The 26962-nt window shown below is 42.4% G+C and overlaps 2 protein-coding genes and 1 pseudogene across 6 annotated transcripts in view; 1 reads left to right on the forward strand and 2 right to left on the reverse strand.

Moving 5' to 3' along the window:
- ADD2 (adducin 2) overlaps positions 1-25605 on the reverse strand; it is a 109095-nt gene extending 83490 nt beyond the window's left edge. For 3 of the 5 annotated variants that reach the window (XM_049651646.1, XM_049651645.1, XM_049651640.1), the window contains exon 1: positions 24670-24754. The gene's annotated coding sequence lies outside the window, so the exon portion shown is untranslated. Of the gene's footprint in view, positions 1-24669; positions 24820-25290 lie in introns of those variants that run through there. The other 2 variants (XM_049651643.1, XM_049651642.1) reach the window with 2 other exon arrangements.
- Positions 6154-6779, forward strand: LOC125936027 (high mobility group protein B1-like; annotated as a pseudogene).
- Positions 25569-26962, reverse strand: part of FIGLA (folliculogenesis specific bHLH transcription factor) — a 22608-nt gene continuing 21214 nt past the window's right edge. The window contains exon 7 of the mRNA XM_049649846.1: positions 25569-25860. Within this exon, the coding sequence (XP_049505803.1) occupies positions 25569-25860 (292 nt within the window). The remainder of the gene's footprint in view (positions 25861-26962) is intronic.

The following is a 26962-nucleotide window of genomic DNA, read 5'->3' on the forward strand; positions in this document are numbered from 1 at the left end:
AAAAAAAAAAAATCAAACAGGACTTTATGGTGACCTGGATGTGCCCTCTGGTTCTCTTTTTATAAGCTTTGGATCAGTTAATGAAACTGAACCTAAGATTTCAAGGTGAACTGTTAAAGTGCCCCTACACTACTCTTGCTATAGGTTTGGGTTCTGTTTTGCTTTGCTTTGTTTCTTATTCCCACACCCCTTTTCCAGACAGTGCCACAAAATACAGAATCAGAGACTGAGCAAGTATATGCTATGGGAAGGTCTTCAGAGTATAGGAAATGGTGCTTAGACATAAAGGGGGCTGGTCTCCTCCTGAGGCACAGGGCACATCCCTGCGGCATTTCTAACATCCCAGCACAAAGCAGGGAAATGCCATGTGCCATCCACTGCCACACTATGGCCTTGGAACACACACCCCCCCCCCCCCCCCCCGGAAGAGCAGCTGTCTGTGCTGACTAGGAAATTGCCTGCCCCTCCCTCTTGAGAAAGCACAGCAGATGCTTTTTATATAATGTCCAATTACTCCAAGGAATGTCATCATTTTTATGATTAATCAGTTGCACACATTCAGGGACATATGTGAGATGGGTATTCAAGGACAACAAAAGACCCTGCAGAGAGGAGATAAATTGAGCCCAGCATCTGTGGCCAATATATACAGAAACAAATTAACTGTATATATTGCATAAATACCTCTCTATGTAGATTACTGCCAAAACAAGGACTAATTTAATCTAAATTCATTGTGAAGCAAATCTATTTTTTAAATCTACAGGTTATACAAATGGTGAGGAAAAGTTGTAAATAATAAATATCCCCTTGACAGAACTCAAATAATAATGAGCTAGGGAGCCTGCAACTGTGACGATCACATATAAAATAGCACGCAATAAATAAAAAAGAGTTTCTGTGCTCAAAAGGATTCTTTCAAGAAAGAATCAAATCAAGCAGGAATATTCCAACTTGCTTTGTAAGGCCCAGCTCAAATGTCAGCCCCTTTGTGAAGTTTTCTCTGATCTCTTGAGCAGAATTAATAGGCCTCTCCTCCGAGCCCTTACGACACTTGTCAGCGGGTAGTGGAATTATTTATCATGGGGTGTCTCTCGGGTGGTTCTCTTCGATTTCATTTTCCAACCCAACTTCCTTCTCATTCTGCGGCTTTGAAGAAAATGCAAATATGAGAAGCATTGACAGTAGAGCTGGCAGCTGCTAACACCAGGAAACTGTCCATGGGGCCAGGCACTAACCCCATGCAATCATTCCTTTCATCCTCACAATGATCCAAATGACAGAAGTCCCACCAAGATGAGCAAACCGAGCAACAGAGGTGAAAAGATGTGTCCTCAGCCACACAGCCAGTAAGTGAGGACAATCAGGATTCTAATTCAGGCAGTCCCACTCTGCCACCCTGCAGACTGGGGTGAGATGGGAAATCACTGGCCTGGGAGTCCAAATACCTGGAGTCAAGGTCTTTATTTGGTAGTTTACTAGCTGTGTCATCCTAGGATACTCACTGAGCACTCTGGCCTCTGAGATTCCCCCTACAACTCCACAGTTCCAGGTTTCATCCACACCCACCTGTAAAACAGCAACCGTCCCCTTAGTGGCTGGGCTTCCCACCAGTAAGCACAGCCTGCAGCTACTGGATTGGCATCTCAGCCAAACATGTTTGCTGAGACAAATGTTTCTGGCTGGATTTACTGGGGCATTCTTTCTTTCCTGGTGTCCTTACCCATCTTGCAGCTTTTAGGCTAAGTGCTGGGAGACGGCAAAGGTTTAGCAGATGGGTTTTCCTCGGCATTGCCTGAGGAGGTGGCAGCCATCTCCTACTGGGCATTACAGCCACCCTCAGACCTCTGGTGAAGCCCAAGTTGTTAAAAAGAGGACCAAGAAGTTCATCTGGTGCCAGTTAGACTGATGTATCAAAATTAAGCACAACTGGCGGAAACCCAGAGGCACTGACAATAGAGTGTGCAGAAGATTCAAGGGCCAGATCTTGATGCCCAACATTGGTTATGGGAGCAATAAGAAGATAAAGTGCATGCTGCCCAGTGGCTTCCCAAAGTTCCTGGTCCACAACGTCAAGGAGCTTAAAGTGCTGCTGATGTGCAACAAATCTTACTGTGCAGGGATTTCACAACGTCTCCTCCAAGAACCACAAAGCATTGTGGAAAGAGCAGCCCAGCTGGCCATCAGGATCATCAATCCCAATGCCAGGCTGCGCAGAGAAGAAAAGGAACAGACAGACAGCTTATGCGCATGTCGGATTTGTGTTAATAAAACCTAATACTACAAAAAAAAAAATGTTTAGCAAATGGTTCCTGCACTCCAGAACTAAGAGCTTAACAAGGGGTTCGAACAAGGAAACCAAGTCTCAAGATACAATCCAATGCTGTAGGGCACGTGCTCACCCACTATGCCACATAGTCACTCAGGCAAGAGAAACTCATCCTGGCTTCTGCTACATTATTACCCTTCTCCTTATACCTTCTGTACAATATTTTGTGTTCCAGGGACAGTATCTTTGGGTCAGTGACTTGGGAACCCCTTACAATTTTCAGAGTGCCCTTTCTGAAACACCATTCTGTGATAAACAAACGGTTTCCCATGTACTAGGGGGATTAGAAATTGAAAAAAAATTTTTTCTGTATAGTATGTTAACTACCAAAATCATATAGGAGCATTTGTTCCTTTCAGCTGCTGCCTTTGGATATGAGGCCAGTGTAACCTGTGTTTTTTTAGAAATGTATAAGAGTGGGACACCTGGAGGACTCAGTTGGTTAAGTGTCTAATTTCAACTCAGGTCATGATCTCATGGTTGGTGGGTGAGAGCCCCGCGTTGGGCTCTGTGCTGACAGCTCAGAGCCCGGAGCCTGCTTTGGATTGTGTCTCCCTCTCTCTCTGCCCCTCCTCCACTTGCACTCTGTCTCTCTCTCTCAAAAATAAATAAAAATGTTTTAAAAAATTAAAAAAAAGAAACATATAATGGCATAATGTTTTAAAGGTTTTTAAAAATCTTGACATGTTTTTGCTGAAAGGAAAAACAGGTGTTTTGACATCCCAGGTTGATTACCTGCACCCAGAATGAAGGAAAGACCTTATATACATAGCAGAGAATGGAGAATAGCTCAGTTTCCATGATTGTTTTCCCCAGGCCACTAAGCACTCACTTGCAAAGCACATTCCTATTCTCAGGTTTGATGACCTGATTGCTTTATCCTGTGGGCCCTTTCCTCCTCCTCACCTATCTCCAGAAGTAAGATTAGAAATGTCACATATTTGGGGTGCCTGGGTGGCTCAGTCGGTCAAGCATCTGACTCTTGATTTCGGCTCAGGTCATGATCTTGTGGTCTATGGGTTCAAGCCCTGCATCAGGCTCTGTGCTGAGAGCATGGAACCTGTTTGGGATTCTCTCTCTGCCCCTCTCCTGCTCGCTCTCTCTCTCTCTTAAAATAAATAAACATTTTTTAAAAATGTCACATATTCAGAGATCAAAAGGAAACCTTTTTTGGAATCTGTTTATGTCTCTGGATCTTTCTCTTTGACATTATTGTCTGCTGTATTCTTCAGGCTAAGCTAGGCTATGCTGCACTAATGAGCTTTCCTTCCCCTGGCCTGTGTGCTTTCCCTGATCACACAAAGTAAAAGGGGAGAACCAAAGACAGAATGAGACCCTTTTGGCTCCTTCTCCTAGTAGGCTCTTCTTTGCAGGTCCTACCTGGGAATGGAGGAATGCGTTTTAGATCCACTGGTGATTTGAATATGTGACCACAACAGTGATCATTGAGGACTCTGGCATTGACAAGGCTCTCCTAAGTCACAAGGCAGCATCCATTGTCTCTGAGAAGGTGGGAGCCTCTCTTTTCACTGCTTTAAATGTTGACCAGAAGAAACAGCGATGCTTCCACAATGCATTCCTAATGTATTACTCTATTACTCTAAACCTGGCAGCTATATATTTAAGGGATTTGGGGTTATAGGGAGGGAAGCTCCAAATACCATTAGAGCACATTAAAGAAGATGAAATTAGCTTAGGAATGTAAGCACATATCAAGCCATTAAATAATTTAAAAGGCACTTAGGGTAGCATTGAGCCATACAAGTATGAGCACTTCAAACTTCTTTGGTTGAACTGAGCTAAAATGTTTGGTAGGATTAAACTTGGAGGCTGGTGCAAAAACCCTGGAACTCTACAGAAAACATTCTATCATGTGGACACATTTTTTTAACAAGGGTGATCTCTTGGTCACTAATGCCATAGGAAATTGTGTATGTGGCAGTCATGGCCAGCTGCCTAGACAATATCACCTCCCCTTCTTCCTTCCTAACAGAATCTCAATTTTGTCCAACATACAATGTGTCCAACAAAAAACCTGTGTTTCTGGGGCACCTGAGTGGCTCAGTCAGTAGGTGGCCGACTCTTGGTTTCGGCTCAGGTCAGGATCTCATGGTTCATGAGTTCAAGCCCCACATCAGGCTCTGAGCTGCCAGTGTGGAGCCTATTTGGCATTCATTTTCTCTCTCTCTCTCTCTCTCTCTCTCTCTTTCTCTCTCTCTCTCCCCCTCCCCCTTCCCCACTCTCTTTCTCTCTCAAAAATAAACTTTATTAAAAAAACCCAAAATCTACATTTCTCAGCATTCCCTGAAGCTAGAAGCAACCATATGATACAGTCCTAGTCAATAACGTGCAAGTATCAATCTGCTGGGAATTTTTTGGAAGCTCTAATTTCCTGATAGAAATGCTACTCCTTCTCCCTCACCACTTCCTCTTCCTCTATGAATAGAAGGTAGTTGAGAGATAAGAAATGGAGTATCTGGTTTGCAAACTTTCAAGAGAAAGAATCCCACTGAATACATCAGAGCAGAGAGATAGAAGGAGCCCAGTCTACTGGTGCCATAATGAGCTACTGTGTAAATCCCAGACTCTGACTTTGGAACTTTCTAGGTAAGGGAATAAATCCCTATTGGACTAAGCTACTGTGGTTGGGTTTCTGTTTCATGAAGTGGAGGCAACCCTTAATCAATATAGACACACAGACAGAAGTGTTTCCTGTCCAATATCACTTTGAAATTGGAAGGATAAACACAGGTGCTTGTTACAGGACCTTTCTCAACATTTTCTGTCCTAGGTACCTGATGATGCTTCAAGAGGGGGTAGAATACAGGGTCCTCAAATTCTCTTGACCATGGAAACTTTTATTTCATGTTACATTTCTTGAGAATAGTGTTTTACCAGATATACATTGGAAAGCAGTGTTTCAGGTGCATTTCTCTCTCTCTCCTGAACTAAGAAAAAAACATGCCTTTCTAGAGCAATACAAATATAAATTCTTAGAAAAAGTTAAAACATTGTAACTTTGCATACTGGGTTGAATAGTTATCTCCCTGAAATTCATGTCTCCCTGGAACCTGTGAATGTGACCTTATTTAGCAATAGGGTATTTGTAGAAAATTAAGAATAATTCATAGTGGATTAGGATGGGCCCTAAATCCAACGATGGGGGACTTTATAAGGAGAGGGAGATTTGGGTATAAAGAAACACAGAGGACACACAGGCACAGAGGAGAAGCCTATGTGATGATGGGGGCAGAGATTGGAGTCATGTGGCTGCAAGCCAAGGATACCAAAGACTGCTGCTAACCACCAGAAGTCAGGAACAGGCAAGGAAGGATTCTTCCTTTACAGCCTCCAGAAGGAGCACGGCCCAATGGAAACCTTGATTCCAGACGTCTACCCTCCAGAACTATGAACAAATACATCTACAGTTGTAAGCCATCCAGTTTGTAGTACTTTGTTAAGGCAGCCCTAGGGAACTAATATGCTTTGTGATGCTGTAATTGTAATAAAGTTTAAATCATTGTAAATTTGTCCCTGTGTCCAGGATGAGGATGAAGCGTCAACATGGGTGGAGGCCTGGCTCAGCCCCACCCGTCTCCTTTACCATATTTAAGATTCTTACAAGGAACTTACATTCTTCCTGTCTTTTTCCCTTGAAACCAAATAGGATCTTGAAAACTGTAACATTAAAAAAGGGAGAAGCTGACATTTAGAAAGAAAGGTCCTGGACAGCCACCGCAGTACCCTAAGCTCCACAGAGGCAGCACTGGGGCAAGTGAGAGCCAGACGGGTACTGGGCGGCTCTGCCACATTGAGGAAAATAATTAAACGTGGGCAAAGGAGATCCTAAGAAGCCCAGAGGCAAAATGTCATCATATGCAAACTTGCAGAGAGGAGCACAGGAAGAATCACCTAGATGCTTCAGTCAGCTCAGAATTTTCTAAGGAGTGCTCAGAGAGGTGGAGGCCCATGTGCTCAAAAGAAAGGAAAATGTGAAGACCTGGTAAAGGCAGACAAAGCCCGTTATAAAAGAGTAAATGAAAACTTACATCCCCCTCTAAAGAAGAAACAAAAAATAAGTTCAAGGATCCCAATGCACCTAAGAAGCCTCCTTCTGCCTTTTTCTTGTTTGGTTCTGAGTATCACCCAAAAACCAAAGGAGAATATCCTGGCCTATCCGTTGGTGATGCCGCAAAGAAACTGGAGAGGTGTGGAATAACGCTGCCGCAGAGAACACGCATCCTTATGAAAAGAAGGCTGCTAAGCTGAAGGAAAAATATAAAAAGACTATTGCTGCATACTGAGCCAAAGGAAAGCCTGACACAGCAAAAAAGGGAGTCGTCAGGGCTGAAAAAAAGCAAGAAAAAGATGGAAGACAAGGAAGATAAGAGAGGAAGATGAAGAAGATGAACAAGTTCATCCCGGCGTAGTTTTTTGTTCTGGTCTATAAAACATTTAACCCCTCCCCCTTCCTGTACACAGCTCACTCCTTTTAAAGAAAAAAACTGGAATGTAAGACTGTGTAATATTTGTTTTTAAACTGTACAGGGTCTTTTTTTTTTTTTTTTTTTTTTTGTATAGTTAACACACTACTGAATGTGTCTTCAGGTAGACCTATCCTGGTGGTATCTTCAATAGCCACTAACTTTGCCTGGTCGGTATGGGGGTTGTAAACTGGCATGGAAATTGAAAGCAGGTTCCTGTTGGTGCATAGCATTAATTAGTTATATATGGCGATGGTAGTCTGATGCAGCTTATACAAAATAATTGTTGTTCTTGGGGCGCCTGAGTGGCTCAGTTGGTTAAGTGTCTGACATCAGCTCAGGTCATGATCTCATGGTTCATGGGTTCCATCCCTGCATTGGGCTCTATGCTAACAGGTCAGAACCTGGAGCCTGCTTCAGATTCTGTGTCTCCTTCTGTCTCTGCCCCTCCCCTGTTCTCTCTTTATCTCTCAAAAATAAATAAACATTAAAAAACTGTTGTTGTATTAACTGAGTACTACTCTGTAATTGCAAAAAAAAAAAAGTTGTAGCTATTTTGTTGACATTCTGAATGCTTCTAATACAATTTTTTTTTTTTTGAAGGGAGGGAGGACGGATGGACAGAAAATCCTGAAGAACAACTTTTCAGCAACCCTGGACTTGCCAGTAATTATGGCCTCACCTTGGGTCAGAGTCTTGTCTTCTCTCGGTTTCATCTGTGTGCTCTCTAGAACTCCAGGGGTGGACTGGAGGGTCTGCCTGGCTCCTTCTGCTTTGACATGCCAGAATTCCAGTGGGAGCATTTCTCATATATAGGAACATCTGATGCATGTTTCTCAGAAATAAAGAATTGCAGCCCCTTGCTAATGGTTGGGGCTCCTTTTAGAGCTTTCCTGAGTTCATTTATATGCAAGAATATTACTTCCTAGGATATTATAACTGAGCAAGAGAAAAGACTGAAGTGTTATGCTTGGTGTAATGTTTGCCTTGGCATATTGGACGTTCTTAGAGAGGACTGGTTCTCTAGAGAAAGGCGTAATACTAATTACCAGGATAATGGTGACTGTGTATCTCCTTTTCCCACCCTCAAGAGAAACTCACACTTATAAAGCTAACTAAATTGGGGCACCTCAGTAGCTCAGTCAGTTAAGCACCCAACTCTTGACTTCAGCTCAGGTCATGATCTCACGGTGCGTAAGTTCAAGCTCCACGTTGGTCTCTGCACTGACAGTATGAGGCCTGCTTGGGATTCTCTCTCCTCGTCTCTCTCTGACCCTCCCCTGCTCTCTCCCTCTCAAATAAACTTTTAAAAAATGATAAAAAAAAAAAATAAAGCTAAGTAAATTACTCCCATTACAAAAGATGTCTGTATTTTACCAACAAGTTTACTAAGAATTTCCTTTAACACTAACAGTGTAGCAAAGAGCTCAACCTACTCTCCAGTCTAAACAACCCCACATCCTTGAGACTTTCTTCATATGCACTACTTTCCATCTATAAGACCATGGTCTAGCAGACCATGTAGGCTGCTTTTTCCTGAACCCCAGCTACTTGTCATCATAGGTTGTAAGGGTGAAAAACAACACAGTGCAATACTCTTGAAACTGACCAACACAGAGTAAGTTTAGGAAAGGAATACATCTTGGAGCCCTAAGGTTGTGTTGTCAATGTATCCTATAGGTTACCAGAAATTCAGGGGTGAAAATAAAGAATCCCTGCTTTGCACAAGGATGCACAAGACACAATGTCTTTGTAAGGTGCATCACAATATTATAATTATCAGACACTAATATTTTTAGCATTTTAAATGCATATAGCCCTTGCCAAAAATGGTTTGAGAATGCAAAAGAGACTATAAATTCTGTAAGATGCACAGAATTGGACGTTGACTTATGGACATTTGCAATATAATTTGTGCTTAGCAAGGACACCAAAACCTTAAAATAACATCTCCATAATTCTCTAAGTATATCAATAGCCCTACTGACAACCATATTTACAACAAAGGAGAAAAATAAACCAAAAGAGTAAATTGGGTTTTTAAACTGTTCATCTATGTAGCATTACCTAGAAATAAGTTTTCCTCATCTAAATAATGAGATTAATAATACTTGACCTTATACAATTGTTGCGATTAGAGTTTTAATAATAAATACAAAAACACAGCACTGTCTTAGCCCAAGCTGCCATAACAAAATACTATAGGCTGGGTAACTTATAAACAACAGAAATTTATTTCTCACAGTTCTGGAGGCCGGGCAGTCCAAGATCAAGGCACCAGCAGATTTGGTGTCTGGTGAGAGCCTGCTTTCCAGTTTATAGACCACTGTCTTCTCACTGTCCTCACATAGCAGAAGGGGCAAGGGAGATCTCTGAGGTCTCTTTTATTTATTTATTTTTTAAATGTTCATTTTTGAGAGAGAGAGAGAGAGAGAGAGAATGAACGAGTAGGGGAGGGGCAGAGAGAGAGGGAGACACAGAATCTGAAGCAGGCTCCAGGTTCCATGCTGTCAGCAAAGAGCCCGAAGCGGGGCCTGAACCCACAAATCATGAGATCATGACCGAGCCAAAGTCAGATGCTTAACCAACTGAGCCACCCAGGCACCCCTCTGAGATCTCTTTTATAATGTCATTAATCTCATTATTGCAGAGCCCTCATGACTTAATCATCTCCAAAGGCGCCACCTCCAAATACCATTGTATTAGGGATTAGATTTCAATGTATGAATTCTGGAGAGGCATTAACATTCAGTCTATAACAAATCATTAACACAGCCTGATATGTAGAAAGTGCTCAATAAATTTTAGCTACTACTATTATGATGGAGCCAAGTGAAAGATTTGGGATATGTTTTAGAAAATTAAGCCAATTGAATTTGCTGATAGATTGGATGGGAAAGTGAAGAAAATAGAGAAACCAAGAAAAATTCCAAGATTTTTGGTATGAACAACTGGGAGGATAATGTAATACAGAAAAAAGTGGGTTTGAGGAAAGAAATTAAGACTCTGCTAGGGTTGTTAGGCTTGATCTGAGTTACCTGTAAGACGTCCATGTAGAAACGTCAAGGAGGCAGTTGGGAATACAAGTCTGTAGCCTCACTCACTGCTCAGCACCATTCAAAATAAGATCCCAAGACCAGCAGCCTCAGCATCACCCAGGAACTTGTTGGAAATATAGAATCTTAAGCCCTACCTCAGATCATTGGAACCAGAGTGTGCATTTTAACAAGATTCCCAAGTGATCTGTATGCACAATAAAGACTAAGTAGCACTAAGCTAGAGTTCTCAGAAAAAAGAGACCAGATGTAGCTTTAGACCAGAACCTAAAGCTAAGGCCTGGAAAAGCTCCCCTGGGGGAAGCGAGAATAGGGGGCCCAGGGTAGAGTCATGGGACTCTCCCACATTCAGAGGTCTAGTAGAGGTAAATGGAACTCCACAGAGGAAGAAAGAGAAACATCCAGTGAGGCAAGGGAAAACCAGGAGAGTGAAGGGTACCAGAAAGCCAGACAACAAAATGTTTCAAGAAGAGGTCCACTGTGTTGACAGCTGCTGATGGTCAGTAAGATAAGAATAGAGACCATTAGACCTGGCGGCAATAAGGAGGTCAGTAATGACCTTGACAAGAGCAGCCTCAGTAGCAGAGAGGGGACAAAAGCCCATGTGTAGACAGTGGGGAAGAGAAAGTGAGGCAGTGAGCAAGGCAGTTCTTGCAAGGAGTTTTGCTGAGAACATAAAAGAGAGAAATGGGGTAGTAGCAGGGGTACTTAGGGTAGGAGATACTAGAGCATGCCTGAATGCCAAGGGGGGTGTTGGAGGGGGGGGGGGGGGGGGGGGTGGTAGGGAGGAGCTGACAATGCAGAAAAAAGAATGACCAATTGCTGGAGTGGTGGTTTTGAGAAGGTACGAGGAAAGGGGGCCCAGATCCCAGAGAAAGGATGGTGCCTAATAAAAGCAGGACCACTCAGCTCATTGCTTCTGTCTTTCAATGAAATTGGAGGCACCTAGCAAGATGTATGGGAGTGGGAGGAGAGGATATTTTTTTTAAAAGAGGAGTGAAATACTCATTTTGGAGAGTGGGAAAGTGAATGTCTCAGGATTACCACGTAGTACAGAGTACTTTTTTGAGATTTTTGGCCAGGCATTGAAGAAAACCCACACTTTCCTATAACATGCTTCATTCCCCGCCCCCCTCAAATGTCCTCTTCTAATGTGTAAGCATGAATTATGAAAAAGTACATCTTCTCCGTCAATCCTTATTTTTCCTGTGGCAGTTTATTATGTTAAAGGTCACCATCAGCAGAGCAAGCCTAGACAAAGGAGTCATCTCAGAGCCACAGGAAGATGGTGATATGGAAGGACAGAAGGCTTCTGTCCCCTCCATGAGATGCATGGCTGGGGGTAATGCAGGAATTAATGACATGAAAACACAAGATGTTTCAAGAAAGGAAGTTTTCCTTCTCTTCTCACAATGCCCCAAGAACTACTAGGAGATCTCTCATGAGACTAGCACTTTCATAAACAACACCATATACTGTTAATTGCCTTTAATTGAGTTTTGAACAAGCCCAAAGTCACTAATGCCTCCTTGGTTACCTTCCTTCCTCCTTGGAAGCCAAGCTCATTGAACAATCCCATAATTCTTTGCAGGATTCCCTAATCCAGCTACATGAAGCCCATTTCTGTGATCCAAAAATAAAAAATCCAAAGGCTCACTCTCCTCTGAGCTCACTGTTCTCTCACAGCACACATCCCACATACTCAGGGCCTTGGCACAGTGTAGATAGCCTCTGTACAACCTACGGCCACTTCCATCTACTTGGAAGCCCACGGCTCCCAACTGGACAGACTTCCCATCAGCCCCCTTGTGGCTATCCTCCATCACTCTTTCTTGGTCATTCCCCTCACTCACGGATGACTTCACCATCTTCCCCTGGGTCACTAGGCCTTCTGATTCCTGATGACTTCAACATTCACTCCCATGCGGTGATACACCCAACACCCAGCCTCACATTTCCTTGGCCTCTCATGCCAGCCATGTCTCCTTCTACCCCAGTCTCAGTCATCTACTCCCATGGTTATATACCCTAGATCTTGCTGCCGCCAATAAGTGCACCATTTCCAACATCTGGATTTTACATCCTCCTCCTTGACCATCTTCTTCTAGCCCATCTACTCTGATTCTCCAATGTCTCTGTGAACTTCTGCTCATTTTTTCACTATCTAGCCTCAAACTCCACTCTTCACATCCTTCCTCATCTTGCTTACATTAACTAGCTCCACTAGGTAATAATCCCCTTGCAAAATACCTCAAATTCCTCTTTTCCATTCTCCTCCGCTGTTCTCACCTCAAAGAGCCCTACCTTTGGTCAAATGCTATAAGGCCTTGCTTCCAGTATACATCTGAATAGTTGACCTTTGCACACAGCTGTGCAAACTAGACTTATTTCAAAACTCTCTCTACACCCTTTCAAATTATTTCTAAATATTACCAAACAGCCTGCCCTTCCTTGGTGTAGACTCTTCAAGGAGATTGTTTCCTACTTTCTCACCTCTCCTCAAATACCCACATTGGCCTCTTCTCTCTTACTAGAATGTAATCTCCTAGTTCACAGAGGCATGCCCAGCACTTGGAACAGTAGATGGACATAGAGGGTGTTAAGTAAACACTTGTCAACTGACTAATTGATACTCATAGTCAAACCATAATAAATTTACCTACTACTGTGATAAATTATTCATTGTTGCTAATATACCTCAATCACATTAAACATTTTTATTGCTATAAAATGTACATAGCATAAAATTTATTATCTCAACCATTTAAAAAAATTTTTTTGAACATTTATTCCTTTTTTGAGAGACAGAGAGAGACAGTATGAGTTGGGGAATGACAGAGACAGAGGGAGACACAGAATTTAAAGCAGGCTCCAAGCTCTGAGCTGTTAGCACAGAGCCCGACACGGGGCTTGAACTCACAAACTGTGAGATCATGACTTGAGCTGAAGTCAGACGCTTAACCCACTGAGCCACCCAGGTGCCCCAACCATCTTAATCATTTTTAAGTGTACCATCCATTCATAATGTTGTGTAACCATCACATCTCTAGATCTCTTTTCATCTTGTAAAACTGGAACTCTATACCCATTAAACATTAAGGCATTAGAAAATTTCCCCCACCCAGACCCTGGCTACCACCATGTTACTTTGTTTCTATGATTTTGACTACTCTAAGTACCTCATATAAGTGAAATCATAGTGTATTTGTCTTCCTGCGACTGGCTTATTTCATTTAGTGGTATCCTCAAGGTTCATCCTTATTACAGTATATGTCAGAATTCATATATATATATATATATATATATCTGTATATATATCTGTATATATATATATATCTGTATATATACCTGTATATATATCTGTATATATATATATATATATATATATATATATATATATACACACACACACACACACACACACACCATGTTTTCCTTGTCCATTCATCCATTTATGGCCACTTGAGTTGCTTCTGTGTTTTAGCTATTGTGAAAATGCTGCTATGAACATGGGTATACAAATATCTCTTTGAGTCCCTATATCAATCAAATTTAAATACATTTTCTTGGGGCGCCTGGGTGGCTCAGACGGTTGGGCGTCCGACTTCGGCTCAGGTCATGATCTCGCGGTCTGTGAGTTCGAGCCCCGCGTCGGGCTCTGTACTGACAGCTCAGAGCCTGGAGCCTGTTTCAGATTCTGTGTCTCCCTCTCTCTCTGACCTTCCCCCATTCATGCTCTGTCTCTCTCTCTGTCTCAAAAATGAATAAACGTTAAAAAAAATTTTAAATACATTTTCTTGAACATTTATGTAACTCTCCTTTCCCTTCTGCCCAAAAATTAACAGAAGGGGTGATCCGGGCCAAACATCTATTTTAAAGAAATATTTACTGAACTAAATGTATAAAGACCAGTACTTGGATTAAAAAAAAAAAAAGGATCAATATTATAGCTGTTTTCCTCCTTTCCTCCATCAGTTCCTAAGGGGGTAGTTCCTCATAATGTAAACCACAAAATCTTCCAGGGAAGAGCTCAAGAAGCAGCCTGGGTAGGAGGGAAGGATGAGATACCCTAGCTCCTGACTTCACCCCCTCCAGCCCTTCCATATTACCTTCCTCTTAGGCAACTCTCCCTACATCCCCCCATATGGCTCCTCTCCACCCCCATTATGCTTCTGCTCCCCCTTTGAGACTAAAGAAATATCCCTTCCCCTGTGTGTTAGAATGGCAGAAACTTGCAGACATTTAAAAGACAAGAAACAACCAAAAAGATACTGTGGCATTCAAGCACATGAAAAGATGCTCGGAGTCATTGACATTAGGGAAATGCAAATTAACACCACAATGAGATACTACCCATATCTATCATAATAGCTAGAATTTAAAAAAACAAACTAGCAATGCCAAGTTTAGAGCAACTAGAACTCATACATTGCTGGTGGGGATGCAAAATGGGGTACATTTTAGAACCAGTTTGGCAGTTTCTTATAAAGTTAAGAATACACTTACCATACTACGATGGAATCCCACTCCTAGGTACTTATTTACCCGAAAGAATGGAAATACACAAAAATCCGTAAGGCAATATGTACAGTGGCTTTATTCATAATCATCAAAAACTGGAAACAACCCAAATGTCTTTTAACGGGTAGATAGCTAAAGAAACTGGTATAGCCATCCAAAGAAATATTACGCAGCAATCAAAAGAAATAAACTGTTAATATTTGTAACAACATGGATTAATCTCAAAAAGATTATACAAAGTGAAAGAAGTTGGACACAAAAGACTACACTGCATGATCCCATTTATTGGACATTCTGGATAAGGCAAAACCAGATGGGTGGTTATCAAGGGCCATGGGTGGATGGCGGAGATTTACTACAAAGGGGCACATGGGAAATTTATTCTATCTTGATTGTGGTGGTTGTTACATGAATGTCTATATTTGTCAAAATTCATAGAACAATACATCTAAGAATAGTGAATTGTACTATATGATGTTTATTATAGCTCAATAAGCTTGACTTTAAAAAGCACAGCAAATAAATTAAAAGTCACCTTCTTTTGCATAATACAGGGGACACAAAAGTAAATTATGTAAATTATACTAGCAACACAAACAGCATCAGAACAAATCATTTTTACAGAACTGGTTTCTGATCCTACAGAAGCAGCACTCTAGCCTTGAAAAAGCCCATATTTATATACTACCTTGCCTCATACTCCTGTCAGGGTACCATCTGGGAGTTGGGCAGTCATTCATCTCAGCCCTCCTTGAACAGGGCAAAAGGACCTCACCCCAAATCCACAACCACCTGGGCCCTCTTATTGGCAGAAACAAAATGACTCATCCTGAAAGAGCCCACCCTTGCTGCCTCATCCACGTACCTCAGCCATACCACCTTACAGGCACAGAAGCAAAAATACCAGTAAACTGTGGGATGACATACCATGGTAATTACAAAACGAGACTGGAGACCTTCTTTCTCAAACTCTAACTCTGAAAGACTATTTTAGCAGGTAAAAGATAACGGAGAACCTCAAATAGGAGAGACACCAAGATAGTTATAGATCAGCATGTAGACTTGCTCCGCAAATAGAAACGCTGCTTTCTTGGCTTTGCTCCTCATTTCCCAACAGACTTGACCTTTCTGGGGATGCACCCACCCATCCATAAAATCCTGATGAACCCGACTCAGCAATGGAAACAAGGCTCCTTTGCATAAATAAGCTAGAGATCTGCTTTATAACATTGTCTACTTAAGTATTGCTTCCTGGATGTCCCAGTTGCAGAATCTATGGATTTTTATCCCATTATTATAAATTAATAGATTTGTCCTTTAACAATACTCTCTAGCTATTTTCATTTTGTATTTGAAGTTAACTAATGTTTAACATCATGGTTAAGATGAAAGTCTCCAATCTTAATAAAACAGCAAAGAGTATAAAACAGTAGAAATTTTTAATTATGGAAAAATTTGAAAATATGCAAAATTAGAGAGCATTCTATATAATGAACTCCAAGTAACCATCACCTAGCTTCAGAGTAGATTACAATTTTCCTGAGTGTCTGGGCCATGCCTCTTGTTCCAGTGTGATTATTAAGAGCACCTCCGTTCACTCTAAAAAGTGCCAGTTTAGATAACAGATTATACCCAACCTCAACAATTAGCAATTTGTAGTCCATCCCAATCCACTCATCTCCCAATAAAAAAGATTTTGAGATAAATCATAGACGGTGTTATCATTTGATCCATAAATATAATAGACTTTGAAAAGCAGATTTTAATTCTTTGACATCCTTAATCTTGATAGATATTCAGTATAACAAGTACAGGCTTCAAACAGTTGGCAACAGTTTTCACAGCTTGTAACTTTAACAGTTAAGATATATAAAGCAGGAGCCCCCAGACTGTGTTCTGTCTCAATGATCATTGCTAAGGCTGAAAAATGAAGCAATAATCTCCAAATTCGATGGAAACATAGAGGCAACTGAAACTTCTTGTCCATCATAACTCCAGATTTACTTTCTGAACAAAGAACCTTTGGTACCCACAAATCCTTCCTTCTCAACCAGGTTTAAAAAAAAAGCTAGCAGTCCCTTTCCCTGGAGGATGCACACTGTTAGTGAGTTCACTAACTTTCTGTATCTAAATCGAGTACTGGCAACTCTGACATATGATCTCCCTAGCACCTGGGCAATAACTACAACCCAGGGTCCCTAGAGAAGCTTCTGTCTTCTCTTAGCCCTCATTTTATCCCGAGCTCTTTTAGACTATTAGCCAAACCCTTCTAATTTGCCATTTGCCCTTTTCTGAATAGAAACAACTGAGCTTGTTAGAACTGTACATAAGCTAAGAGTCATTCATTTTAGAGTGGAGTAGAAGGATGCTTCCGTATTTCTGCACTATTCTAGATGTGAGAAGATACTGGAATTGAGCTGATACGTACTGCACACATTTGAAGTCGTTTTCACAACAAAGAAGAGCAAACTTCACTAGAGTTTGAATTTAAATCATGTCATTGCCACTAGTTTATTCTATTGCTACCATGCATGGCTTGATGAAAACTAATGACCGTGGCTTCTAATTCAAGATGGCAGGCCTAATCCCACCTATCCCTATGTTCCTCTCTCTCTCCTAAGTCTCCAGTTAAATTGATCATAAGGGAAGAAAAATGCACAACCCTACAATGATGAAGTAAAAGCAGGTGGTTATCAGAGGAGAGATTTCAACAACTTTCTGGAGGACAAAAAGCAGATGGAGAACTGGTGACTAATGTTTGAAGCAAAAGAAGCCTCAGCCCAAATTTCAGGCAGAGGATGCTGGAGCCAAGGAAGCAGATGATCTGTGGCAGAGCCTTGAAGGTGTCCTATACTCTGATATGGCAGGCATGATAAAGGGCAGGAAGAAAAAAGAGACTGAATAAAGGGGTGCAAACTGCACATCTCCGTGGAGCAGCAGGCCCCCCCACCAGCCGCTTCTCCTGTGCTCAGTCACAGGACACGGCCCTGGCCAAGCGCTCAGCTATAGATCCCTCTGTATCTCAGAGGGATCTGGAGGGGTCTTACAGAAACTGCACCCTACAGGGGGTGAACCAGGGCAGCTGTGGTGGTGATGGTGTCCCCAGGGTCACTCTGTGTTTGCCACCTAGGGGCCCAAAGGCTGGAATATCCCCTGAAAAGGATATGAAATCCTAGCATATTACTTATTGTTCAGTGAACAATATCAACCCAGTTGATGAACAGTTTAAAAGTTTTCAGCTTTTAGAATCACCATAATTATAGACAAATCATAGATAGCAACTATGGCCATGGAACAGAATGAATATTTTATCAACTTTGATAATGCAAAAGTAAAGGGAAGCTAGAGGGAAGGAGGAAGCAGGGCAAGAAGAGGCGGTGGTAATAGCCTTATGTTATACACAGTAGAGAGTCAAATGACCTAGTCAATAGTCCATGGAGTGAAAAATCAGACTTTAATAAATGCATTGTCTGGAGCAGCAGGGATGACGAGAGAAAGACAGTGAGGAGATGTAGGCATGATGTAAATAAATTACATCCTTGACTTTCATGGCAGAAGATCACTAGATGATGATTGAAGTTGATAAATTCAGAAACAGCAGTGTATGCATATTATTTTGAGATACAGAGGGAACTACAGCAGAATGGGAAACACAGCTAAAAGCAGTTTGCCGTTATGTAGATAAGGATTTGGGGTGGGGCAGGGATTGTTGCTTTCTGTTAGAAGCCCTTCGGTCCTGTCTGATTTATTAACTATGCATATGCATTGCCTTAAAAACAGTTTAAAAGGCGGGGGGAAGGAGAAGAAGAAAGAAAACTAACAGTACGACTTATGGAAACGCAAGAAAGGAAGTCTCATGCACAGCACAGCACAGCACGAACAAGCATGGAATGGGTTAAGCTGCATAACTATGGTAACAGATGTAGCTAATTTGGGACACAAATGAGGGTGTTGGAAAGATCTAAGAGAAATGTGGTGCTAAGAGGGAAGACGAATAAATTCTAAATAAAGGACTGTTGAGATAATCTGTATGGATGCTCTGCCATCTGACACAGTAGAGGAAGAAAGAACTGTACATGCCCTCACTTTTCGAGTATCTTTTCACCATAAATTTTTAAAATCAAAAGTCAAGAGATTCTTATATGGACTCCATGCTGAGTAAAGAAAGCAAACATAACGAAATTCATAATAAAATATGGGCTGAAAATCATGTCCCTTGTTAAGTGAAATTCTGTCTTCATAAAGTCCCTTTGCATTTCAAAGTTAAATAACTTCACTTGCTCTTCGAGAAAAACAGTTTATAAATGACATTCAAATGCACACATATTGACCTTCCCTTCAATACAATGATTTGCAATGGAGTATATGCAGTTAAGTAACCCTTCCAAAATTCCACAGAAAATAATCAAAGGAATAGAAAAATAGGAAGAAATCTGCATCACTTCTGGTTACTGGGAAGGCTGCCATCCATGTGGCAGAACCTGTGAAGAAACGGCATCTTTGCAATATCAACTCTTCCCATCCAGAAACATGACATTCGATTTCTGAAATAGTGGTGGCTCATATGTTCTGTGAAAACGTCCACTTCATCAAGATTTTCATGTTAGGATATAATAATGCATAGTGTTATGATTTCAAATCTTCTCTGCTTTGTTACATATATCATTTCTAGTATTATTGTTTTTATCTTAATCAGGCTTGCTAGAAGTTTGTCTATTTGGTTGGCTTTCTGAAAGAAGCAACTTGCCAGATACAAAGTGGGGGGGGGCATGTAAGGTGGAGGAAAGAGGATGAGAAAGATGTGGAAGCTGGTGGGGAGCTGTGGAGAAGGGGCATGTCCAGAAAGATGCTTGGTCAGCCTACCTAGGATGTGGAGTATGAAGGAAGAAGATGTAAAGCAGATCTAAGCAAGGAATTTGGGCTTTATCCTGAAAGTAATGTTGAGATTTGCTTTGTTTCAGCAAGATCACTGTGGATTGATGGAGTTCAAGTTGGATGTAGGGAAGACAAATGGGAGGCTCGTAGGGAAGACAAATGGGAGGCTCTGGAGTAACCCAAAGTTCTACCCAGGAGCAGTGTGGCTGATAAAACACAAACCCAAGCAAACTAGCCCAGGCAAGATGGAAGGCAACCTCATCAACATAGGAACCAATATCTAGCTGGGCCTCATGGAAGCTGCTAGAACTGGAATCGCTGTGGCCACCTCAGGAAAACCAAGTGGCTTCTTCTCTAAATTGGCGCGGGAAGTAGGGGGATGACCTATCACTATCATTGCATCATGTCTGTTTTGGTTTGTTGTTTTGTTTTGGGTTTGGCTTCTCTCTTTCTCTCTTTTTTTTTTCTTTTTTGGCCTCCTCACCCTGACTCCCTCTCTTATTTGGCCTAATATGGCCACCAGCTCTGAGATCCCAAGTCCTCACAGGTCCACACCTGGTTCAATCAGCTGTCTGCATGTGTTGGGGGGGGGGGTGCATGGGGTAGAGGATGTCAAATGATCCTTAGGGCTGTCACTCATAAAAGCCAGAGGCATTTGCTACTTGGCTTGGTAAGTTTTTTTCATCCACTTCAAGGCTTGGCTCAGGGAAGACCATTCCAGATATCATATGGAGCACTGATATTTGTTCTCTGGCAACCACATCCTAAATTCCCTAGCCTCTGGGTCTCACCCAGGTTGCTTGTGGGGTGACATCCAAGTACATTAGAGATATTTACTGCTGGGCCAGATGACATTTATTTATGTACTTATTTAACTTTATTTTCAGCTATACCTGTTGGGGTGAGTAGAACTGATATGGCTTGAAGCTGGCTATGTTAAAACCCCACTTTATCGGAGGCTCCCTCAGCACAAATCAAGATTGGGGGGGGGGGCCAGATACCCAAAGTGGAAGGTGCTGATAAAGTTCTTAGAGTCTTTTAATACCCCCACGCTCTCCCAGACCACACCATAGCCCACTCAGGTTTGGTGCTTTGAGCCTGAGTATTATTCTAGGATTCAGCTGAGAGAACATTCCTTTTTCTAGGGAGTGCCCCTTATTGAATCATGGGCTGGTTGACGTTGGCTGGCACCATCTCTGCCATGTCTTCTGGAGAGTCCTTGAAGAATCTGGGCCCACTGTTTCTTATCTCCCTCTTCTCTACAACTAAAATAGATCTGTCTTCCTTTGCTTGGCATGTCCTGGTTTTAGCACTAAATGTCCCCCATCCCAGGAAAGCCATCAGGGCCCTAAGTAATACTGCATCAAATATAACCTGTGTGTAACATAATACAATATAAATGCATATGTCTATGATATGTATACATCAAAAGGAAAGCTATCAAAAACACAATTATAGTAGGAGACGGACATATTTCTTGTAATCTTTGACAGATCACTTAGGTACAAAGAAAAATAAAAATAGACTTGAATATAATCAATAAACTTGTTTTAATCTATACAATCCAACATTGTAGTGCACAGAGAATAGACTTTCTTTTCACCTCATTCAATAACATTGGCAAACCTCTCACATGTAGTTTATCATGGAAGATAGGCCTGGATGAATCTTTGCTGGAAGCTTGCCATTCCATAGGTGCTTTTTGAGTTTGGGGGACTTTGCTGCTGTTGTTGTTGTTGAAAACAGAGGCAGTTTTTGGTATTACTGTCTTAAAATTATTTCAGGCTAAAACTATGGCAGTCAAGGTATATAGAGTCAAATATTAGGGCTGCAATCTCTCTTCTAGAGAGTGAAAATTCTATTCCAAGAATCTTGGGTGTGTCCTTGCACACAGTGCAAAATGCTTAAACTAAACAATTATCTCTTTTGAAGAGAAATATTTCCATGGACCCAGGGTTGACCTACATCACTTTTATTAAATATGTGCACACATAAAGACCAGTTCTAAACACCTAGGCATTAATAGCTAGTTATATAACTAAAATACCAAAGCCAATTTACAAGCACATGTAATTATCAAACTTTAAAATGTCAAATTAATAAAATTAACTTTATACAACAGATAATATTGTTTTGCTAAGATTAAAACACCATTTGGGGCTTAACAGAAAGATCTAGTCTCAGGCCCAGTTACTACATGTTACCACTATCTGAATCCTGGCTTCAACGATACCAATGCAGACAACTCCTAAAGCATGTGTGCAAAACAATATTGATAACCTGAAAAATGTGTTTGCTACTTTAAGATAATCAGGTATCATAATTTAAAATTCTGCTAAAAACCACCCACCTAAGTGGGTGCCATTTCATACTAATAAAGATAATAATAATTGCTAACATTTATTGAACTTTACTGAAGACTTTACCAGTCTTTCACACATAATAGCTCTAATCCTTGTGATATCACTATGAAATTAATACCACATCTTTATCTCCATATTATCAAAAGAAGAAACTGAGAAACAGAGAGGTTGAGTTATTTGCCCAGGTTTCACAGCTAGTAAGTAGAAAAGCAAATTAGAAGTCAGTCTGGCTCCACCCAATCATTATGCCTAGTTACCTGTCTCATTGTTTTGGACATAAGGTAGTTATCACATAAGGTAGATTGCATACAGATCTAACCCAATTATTGCTGAAATCAGCAACAGCAACTCTGTCATTGTGTTTTCACTACAACACCTGCTGCTAATAAATGGCTACAGCCCAGTCCATATGAGGGCGGAACCAGCATGAGAGCATCATTCCTTGCCAATATAGCACTGGTCCCAGGAGTTGTTCCTTTGAGTTTGACAAGCCTGTGCCCTGTGTGGGCTCACCCTTCTCTCCATGTGCCTCTAATTAAACTCCTCGCTGCCTCATGACCTGAGCTACCAGGCCTGCCCCTGGTTCACATGGGAAGATGCAGAGGCAAACACAGGCCCCACCATGGGTTTTGGGGTTGCCATCAAGATAATCCAGAACACATTTTTATTGTTAAGATTATCACTGAAGAGGCAACTGGGTGGCTTAGTCGGATAAGCGTCCGACTTTGGCTCAGTTCATGATCTCATTGTTCGTGAGTTTGAGCCCCATGTCAGGCCTTGTGCTGACCGCTCAGAGCCTGAAGCCTGCTTCAGATTCTGTGTGTCTCTCTCTCTGCCTTCCTCTGCTCATGCTCTGTCTCTCTCTCTTAAATTATATAATAAACATTACAAAAATATTATCACTGAAGTAAAACTGCTAATTTTAGAAAAGACACAGATCCCTCAAAATGTATATATTCTCAGAACTCCAGGGGTCTGAGAGCCCCAAGAAGTAATATGAGTGCACACCAAGGAACACTATAAAAACAGCGGTATGAAAACCTCCTTGTGGCTGACAAGGACATGATTGAAGACATCATTCCAAACACTGTAATATTTGCAAGAAGTTCCTTTCTGCTCTTAGAATCAAGAATTGTTGTGCTTCTCTTAACAAGTTTCTGTGTTTTATGTTCTAGATATGGGACATTTTGTTTCATGCTTTTTCTGCACAGCCCTCAGCACTATTTGTAATTATACATTCGTGTATATATACAAGGTTTTCTGATGAATGTCAGTTTCTTGCAATCATCTGTAACTGCTGTCAGAGCAGAGACCATGTCTGTCCTTGCACCTTGCACAGAGTCTGGCACATAGTAAGTCCTGAGTGTTAAGTGAACAAATGAGTGAATGAATCAATGAATAAATAGAACATATGAACCATGGATTGGTCAGGTCCCCTTTTTCCATGAAATGCTCGAAAGTTTAGTGCTGGATTTATTTCCCCGCTTAGCAAGTGTAGCGGGTCTCACACTTGTATTTTTGTATTAGCTTCATTCTTAATACCATTTTATACCTCTACCCTTAGTCTTGTTTTTTCTTTCTCATTTACTTCTAAGTTAGTCTCCCTTGCTATGATTTATGAAGGCCTGTAAATGGTCTTAAAGTTCTTGTGATAAATATATTTATTGAAGTCTTTTATATATATACATATATATACATATTTAAAGCCTTAACACTAAACTTTCTCCCAACAAACATATTTGATCACCTGTAGGCTCTTAAGAATAGCTGTAATTTGCTAATTCCAGCACCTTACTAACATTTAAGGCAAATTCAACCCAAGACTAGAAACAACATGTAGTGCGTCATTTCAGGCAGTGTTGTATATTCTGAATGTAACAGGCAGATTTCTAATAAGGCTAGGCAATTGGACAAGAAAGAATAAACGGCTTGCCACAAAAATGTATGGATTTGGGATCAAGGAATGATTTATCTCTAGTGGTTCTCCAAAATATATTGAAATTCTAATAATAAAAGGTTTGCTATTGGGGGTGGGGAGATGAGCAGCAGGGAGAGACAGGGAGGCAGGGCTGGGCATGATCTTGGTCCATATGCACTGACAAAAGTCTGATCACCTTACAGAATGAAGGTAGAATGCTATAATCCAAATATCCAACAGTCTAAACCCCTTTGTAAAGTCTGTATCATGTGCTATTCATAGGCTTGCGGCTGGAGTGACTTGCAAGTCTGAAACTTCAGTTTCTGCTCTGCTCTCACTCTTTTAAAGTACTTTCACTTCATATGTGGACCATTTTTCATTTCTCAAAAATGAAATCCAATGTTTAAATCCATTTAACAAAGACACCCCTTGCTGCACAAGTTAAACATGCATCCCATGTACCTCAACTAGACCCACACACTAGGCGTGAAAGGAGGTGGGTCTGCCCCTCTCCAGTCACTTCCTCCCATCAGGGCATCAGACCAACCCCTCCTTGGGGCTTAGTCAGGAAGCACAAGATGTCCATTTAACAAACTGAGACTTGATTTCTATTATTTATAAGGCTCATTTGAGTCAGTTGAACCTTAGACGACAAACAGCAAGAGGGAAGAGTGGGTGTAAAGAAACAGATGGGTAATAATCATATGTCACAGATACATAACAATTTTTAAAAGAATTTGATAGGGTGTGGGCTGGGGCTTCCCCCCCCCCCTTCCCTTCTGTCTCCCTCTCTCTCTCTCCTGGGGCTTTCTGTCTTTCTCTTTCTCTTTGGGAAGGGGTGGAGATTACAGAAGAAAAGGAAGGGGGAGAAAAAGCAAGACAATAGGCTAGACAGAGCGCCTGATCGGCATCCTAAAGCAGTATGCCCCGCCCTACCCCCCAACACCTGGTAGCTCAGTGGTCGCGATTTCAAAACTGGCAGACGCTCCCCATCCTCCCCACTCCACCCCCACCTCCCCGAGCCAGGGTGGCCTCCAACCCGGAGGCGGGAGGAGAGGGAAGGCAGAAAAAAGAGAGGGGAGGGAAGATGGAAGCTAAGAGAGGAGGAACAGACTGGCAAGACCTCTTGGGGGCAGTGGCTTTTTATCCCTCCAAAGTGGTGGAGTCGCACAAAAATCCAAGTCCAATGGGGCCCACTCACGTGCCAGCTCCCCTGCTCCAAATGCAGGCGGCTGCCGACACCGACACCGCGCCTGCTGGCCCCGCAGCTGCGGCACAATGCCCCGTCTCGAGCCTTAGCTACGCCCGGGGGAACGCGCCCAGCCCGCCGAGCACCCCGCACGGCTCCCCGGGAGGGCGTCGGCTGAGCAGGAAGGGAAGGGAGGGGCGGCCCCCGCGAGGCAACAACGCTTGCCACCCGCCAGCCCGGACCCCAGAAGAAAGCCCCACCTGTCAGGCGTGGCGCTCGGAGCGAGGGCATCCAACCATCCTCATGCAGAGGCCAACGCCAGTTAGCCCCGCTTTCCAAACAACCTCCAACGTTACATCGTCAACAGAAACCTTTAGGCATGAAACACACAGCCGCCGGGAAGGGTGAATCGCAGACACCCACACTAGCAGACGCTCACCAATCTGGACCAACCAGCTCTCTCACGGTGGAGGGATGCTGTAGGGGTCTCAAATTCCATTAAAAGAAACAAAACCAAGGCAAAAGCCATGGTACTCATTGCCAAGACGGGCTTACCTCCTGCACGGCATCTTATCCATTCCTGGTCTTCCACTGTGGGCTGTTGTTTTGCTTTGTTGTTGTTGTTGTCTTTTGAGTGTCTGCTTAATGCACCCAGCTAATCTGCAGAGCAATGTTTTCTTCCCATCCTGCAGCCCCACACTTGTCAGAGCTGCCTGGAATTCCACCAGCAATGCAGCTTCTCCGCGTCAGTGATAATTACAGACGACAGAGGCTGCTACTCCTTGACAAAAGGCTTTCGTTCCCGCTCGTCCCTTACAGCCCTGCCGTCAGAATTAAATCCATTTCCCGCACGAGGCTGGGAGGAAATGAGAGCTCTCCTGGCCGAGTGAGCTGACAAAAGGACGCTTGGCGGCGCCCACAGCGCCCCCTCTAGCGGGCCACTGCCCGGCTGCCCCAGGGCCGCGGTGCTGCAGTGCCCCCACCCGCAGCGCGCGCCGCCCGCGCTGCCGCAGTCCCGCCGCCCGGCCTCTGCTCACGTCCACTCCGGCACCACCAACTGCCCGCAAGAGCCAAGAGCTAGGAAGAAAATCTGAAATGTGAACTCCCTTAAAGGATGTATCCTCCCTGGGAATAATAAAAGAAAAAAGTCTTGCAGCTGGAATATTTGTTGTCTGGGAAGGACATCTGCCTTTAGAAAATTAACTATTAGCGATTTTAATAGCAATTGTTGACCATTTGAATTCTGAGCCAAAATTATCCCTCTGCCAGCTCCATTTTCAACTAGAGCAAAATTTTTGTTGTGCTACTCTCTGGAACTGTGAGCCCAGCTCCTTCCAATTCTCATTACTTCCTCCTCTCGCCCCCTCTCCTCATCCCAGAGGGAACAGGTGTTCAGTGAATGGGGAAGGGGATGGAGAACAGAATACTTGGTTACAGTTTCAGACCTGCCAATAACTAGCTGTGTGACCTTGATGAAGTCACTTAACCTTTCTGGGCATTTACTCTGTAAAATGACAGTGTACCTAAGGCATCTCCCACTTCTACTTTCTGACAGTGTTTCTCAATATGCCCTCAGAGTAGGCATATCAAGTGGTTGCTTGGGACTTTAGACCCGCATAATCTCACCAGCTCCCCCAATCAGCATTTACTCTGTTTTTAAAAATGTGAATGCAGGGCAAGTATGGTTTCCAGAAAAGCCCCCTGGTCATTTTCCCCAACCAGTTCATGGCCCCTTTGCTCCCTGTAGGTTGCAGGGCACCATGGCCTTAAGACACTCCCATAAAAACCACAGACCCCGCCACAGTGCTGCTACAGAATCAGAATCTCTGGAGGTAGGCCTAGGAATCCATATTTTTAATAAGCATCCCTAGTAATTCCTTCGTACACTAACATTTAAAAAATGCCACTCTATGTGAGCTACTAGTGATGTAGAAGAGAAAATGCCCACAACAACCCCAGAACTGAAAAATATTCTGAGACACTAGAACTGTGTCTTTCTGCTGTAGCTCTTCCAACCTTCCACCCCCCCCCCCTCTCCATCCCCCTTTTCTCCTTTCTTCCCCTTTCACTTTTTTTTTTATTTTTTTTAATATATGAAATTTATTGTCAAATTGGTTTCCATACAACACCCAGTGCTCATCCCAAAAGGTGCCCTCCTCAATACCCATCACCCACCCTCCCCTCCCTCCCACCCCCCATCAACCCTCAGTTTGTTCTCAGTTTTTAA

The sequence above is a fragment of the Panthera uncia genome (genome assembly GCF_023721935.1).
Source record: "Panthera uncia isolate 11264 chromosome A3 unlocalized genomic scaffold, Puncia_PCG_1.0 HiC_scaffold_11, whole genome shotgun sequence".
Lineage (NCBI taxonomy): Eukaryota > Metazoa > Chordata > Mammalia > Carnivora > Felidae > Panthera > Panthera uncia.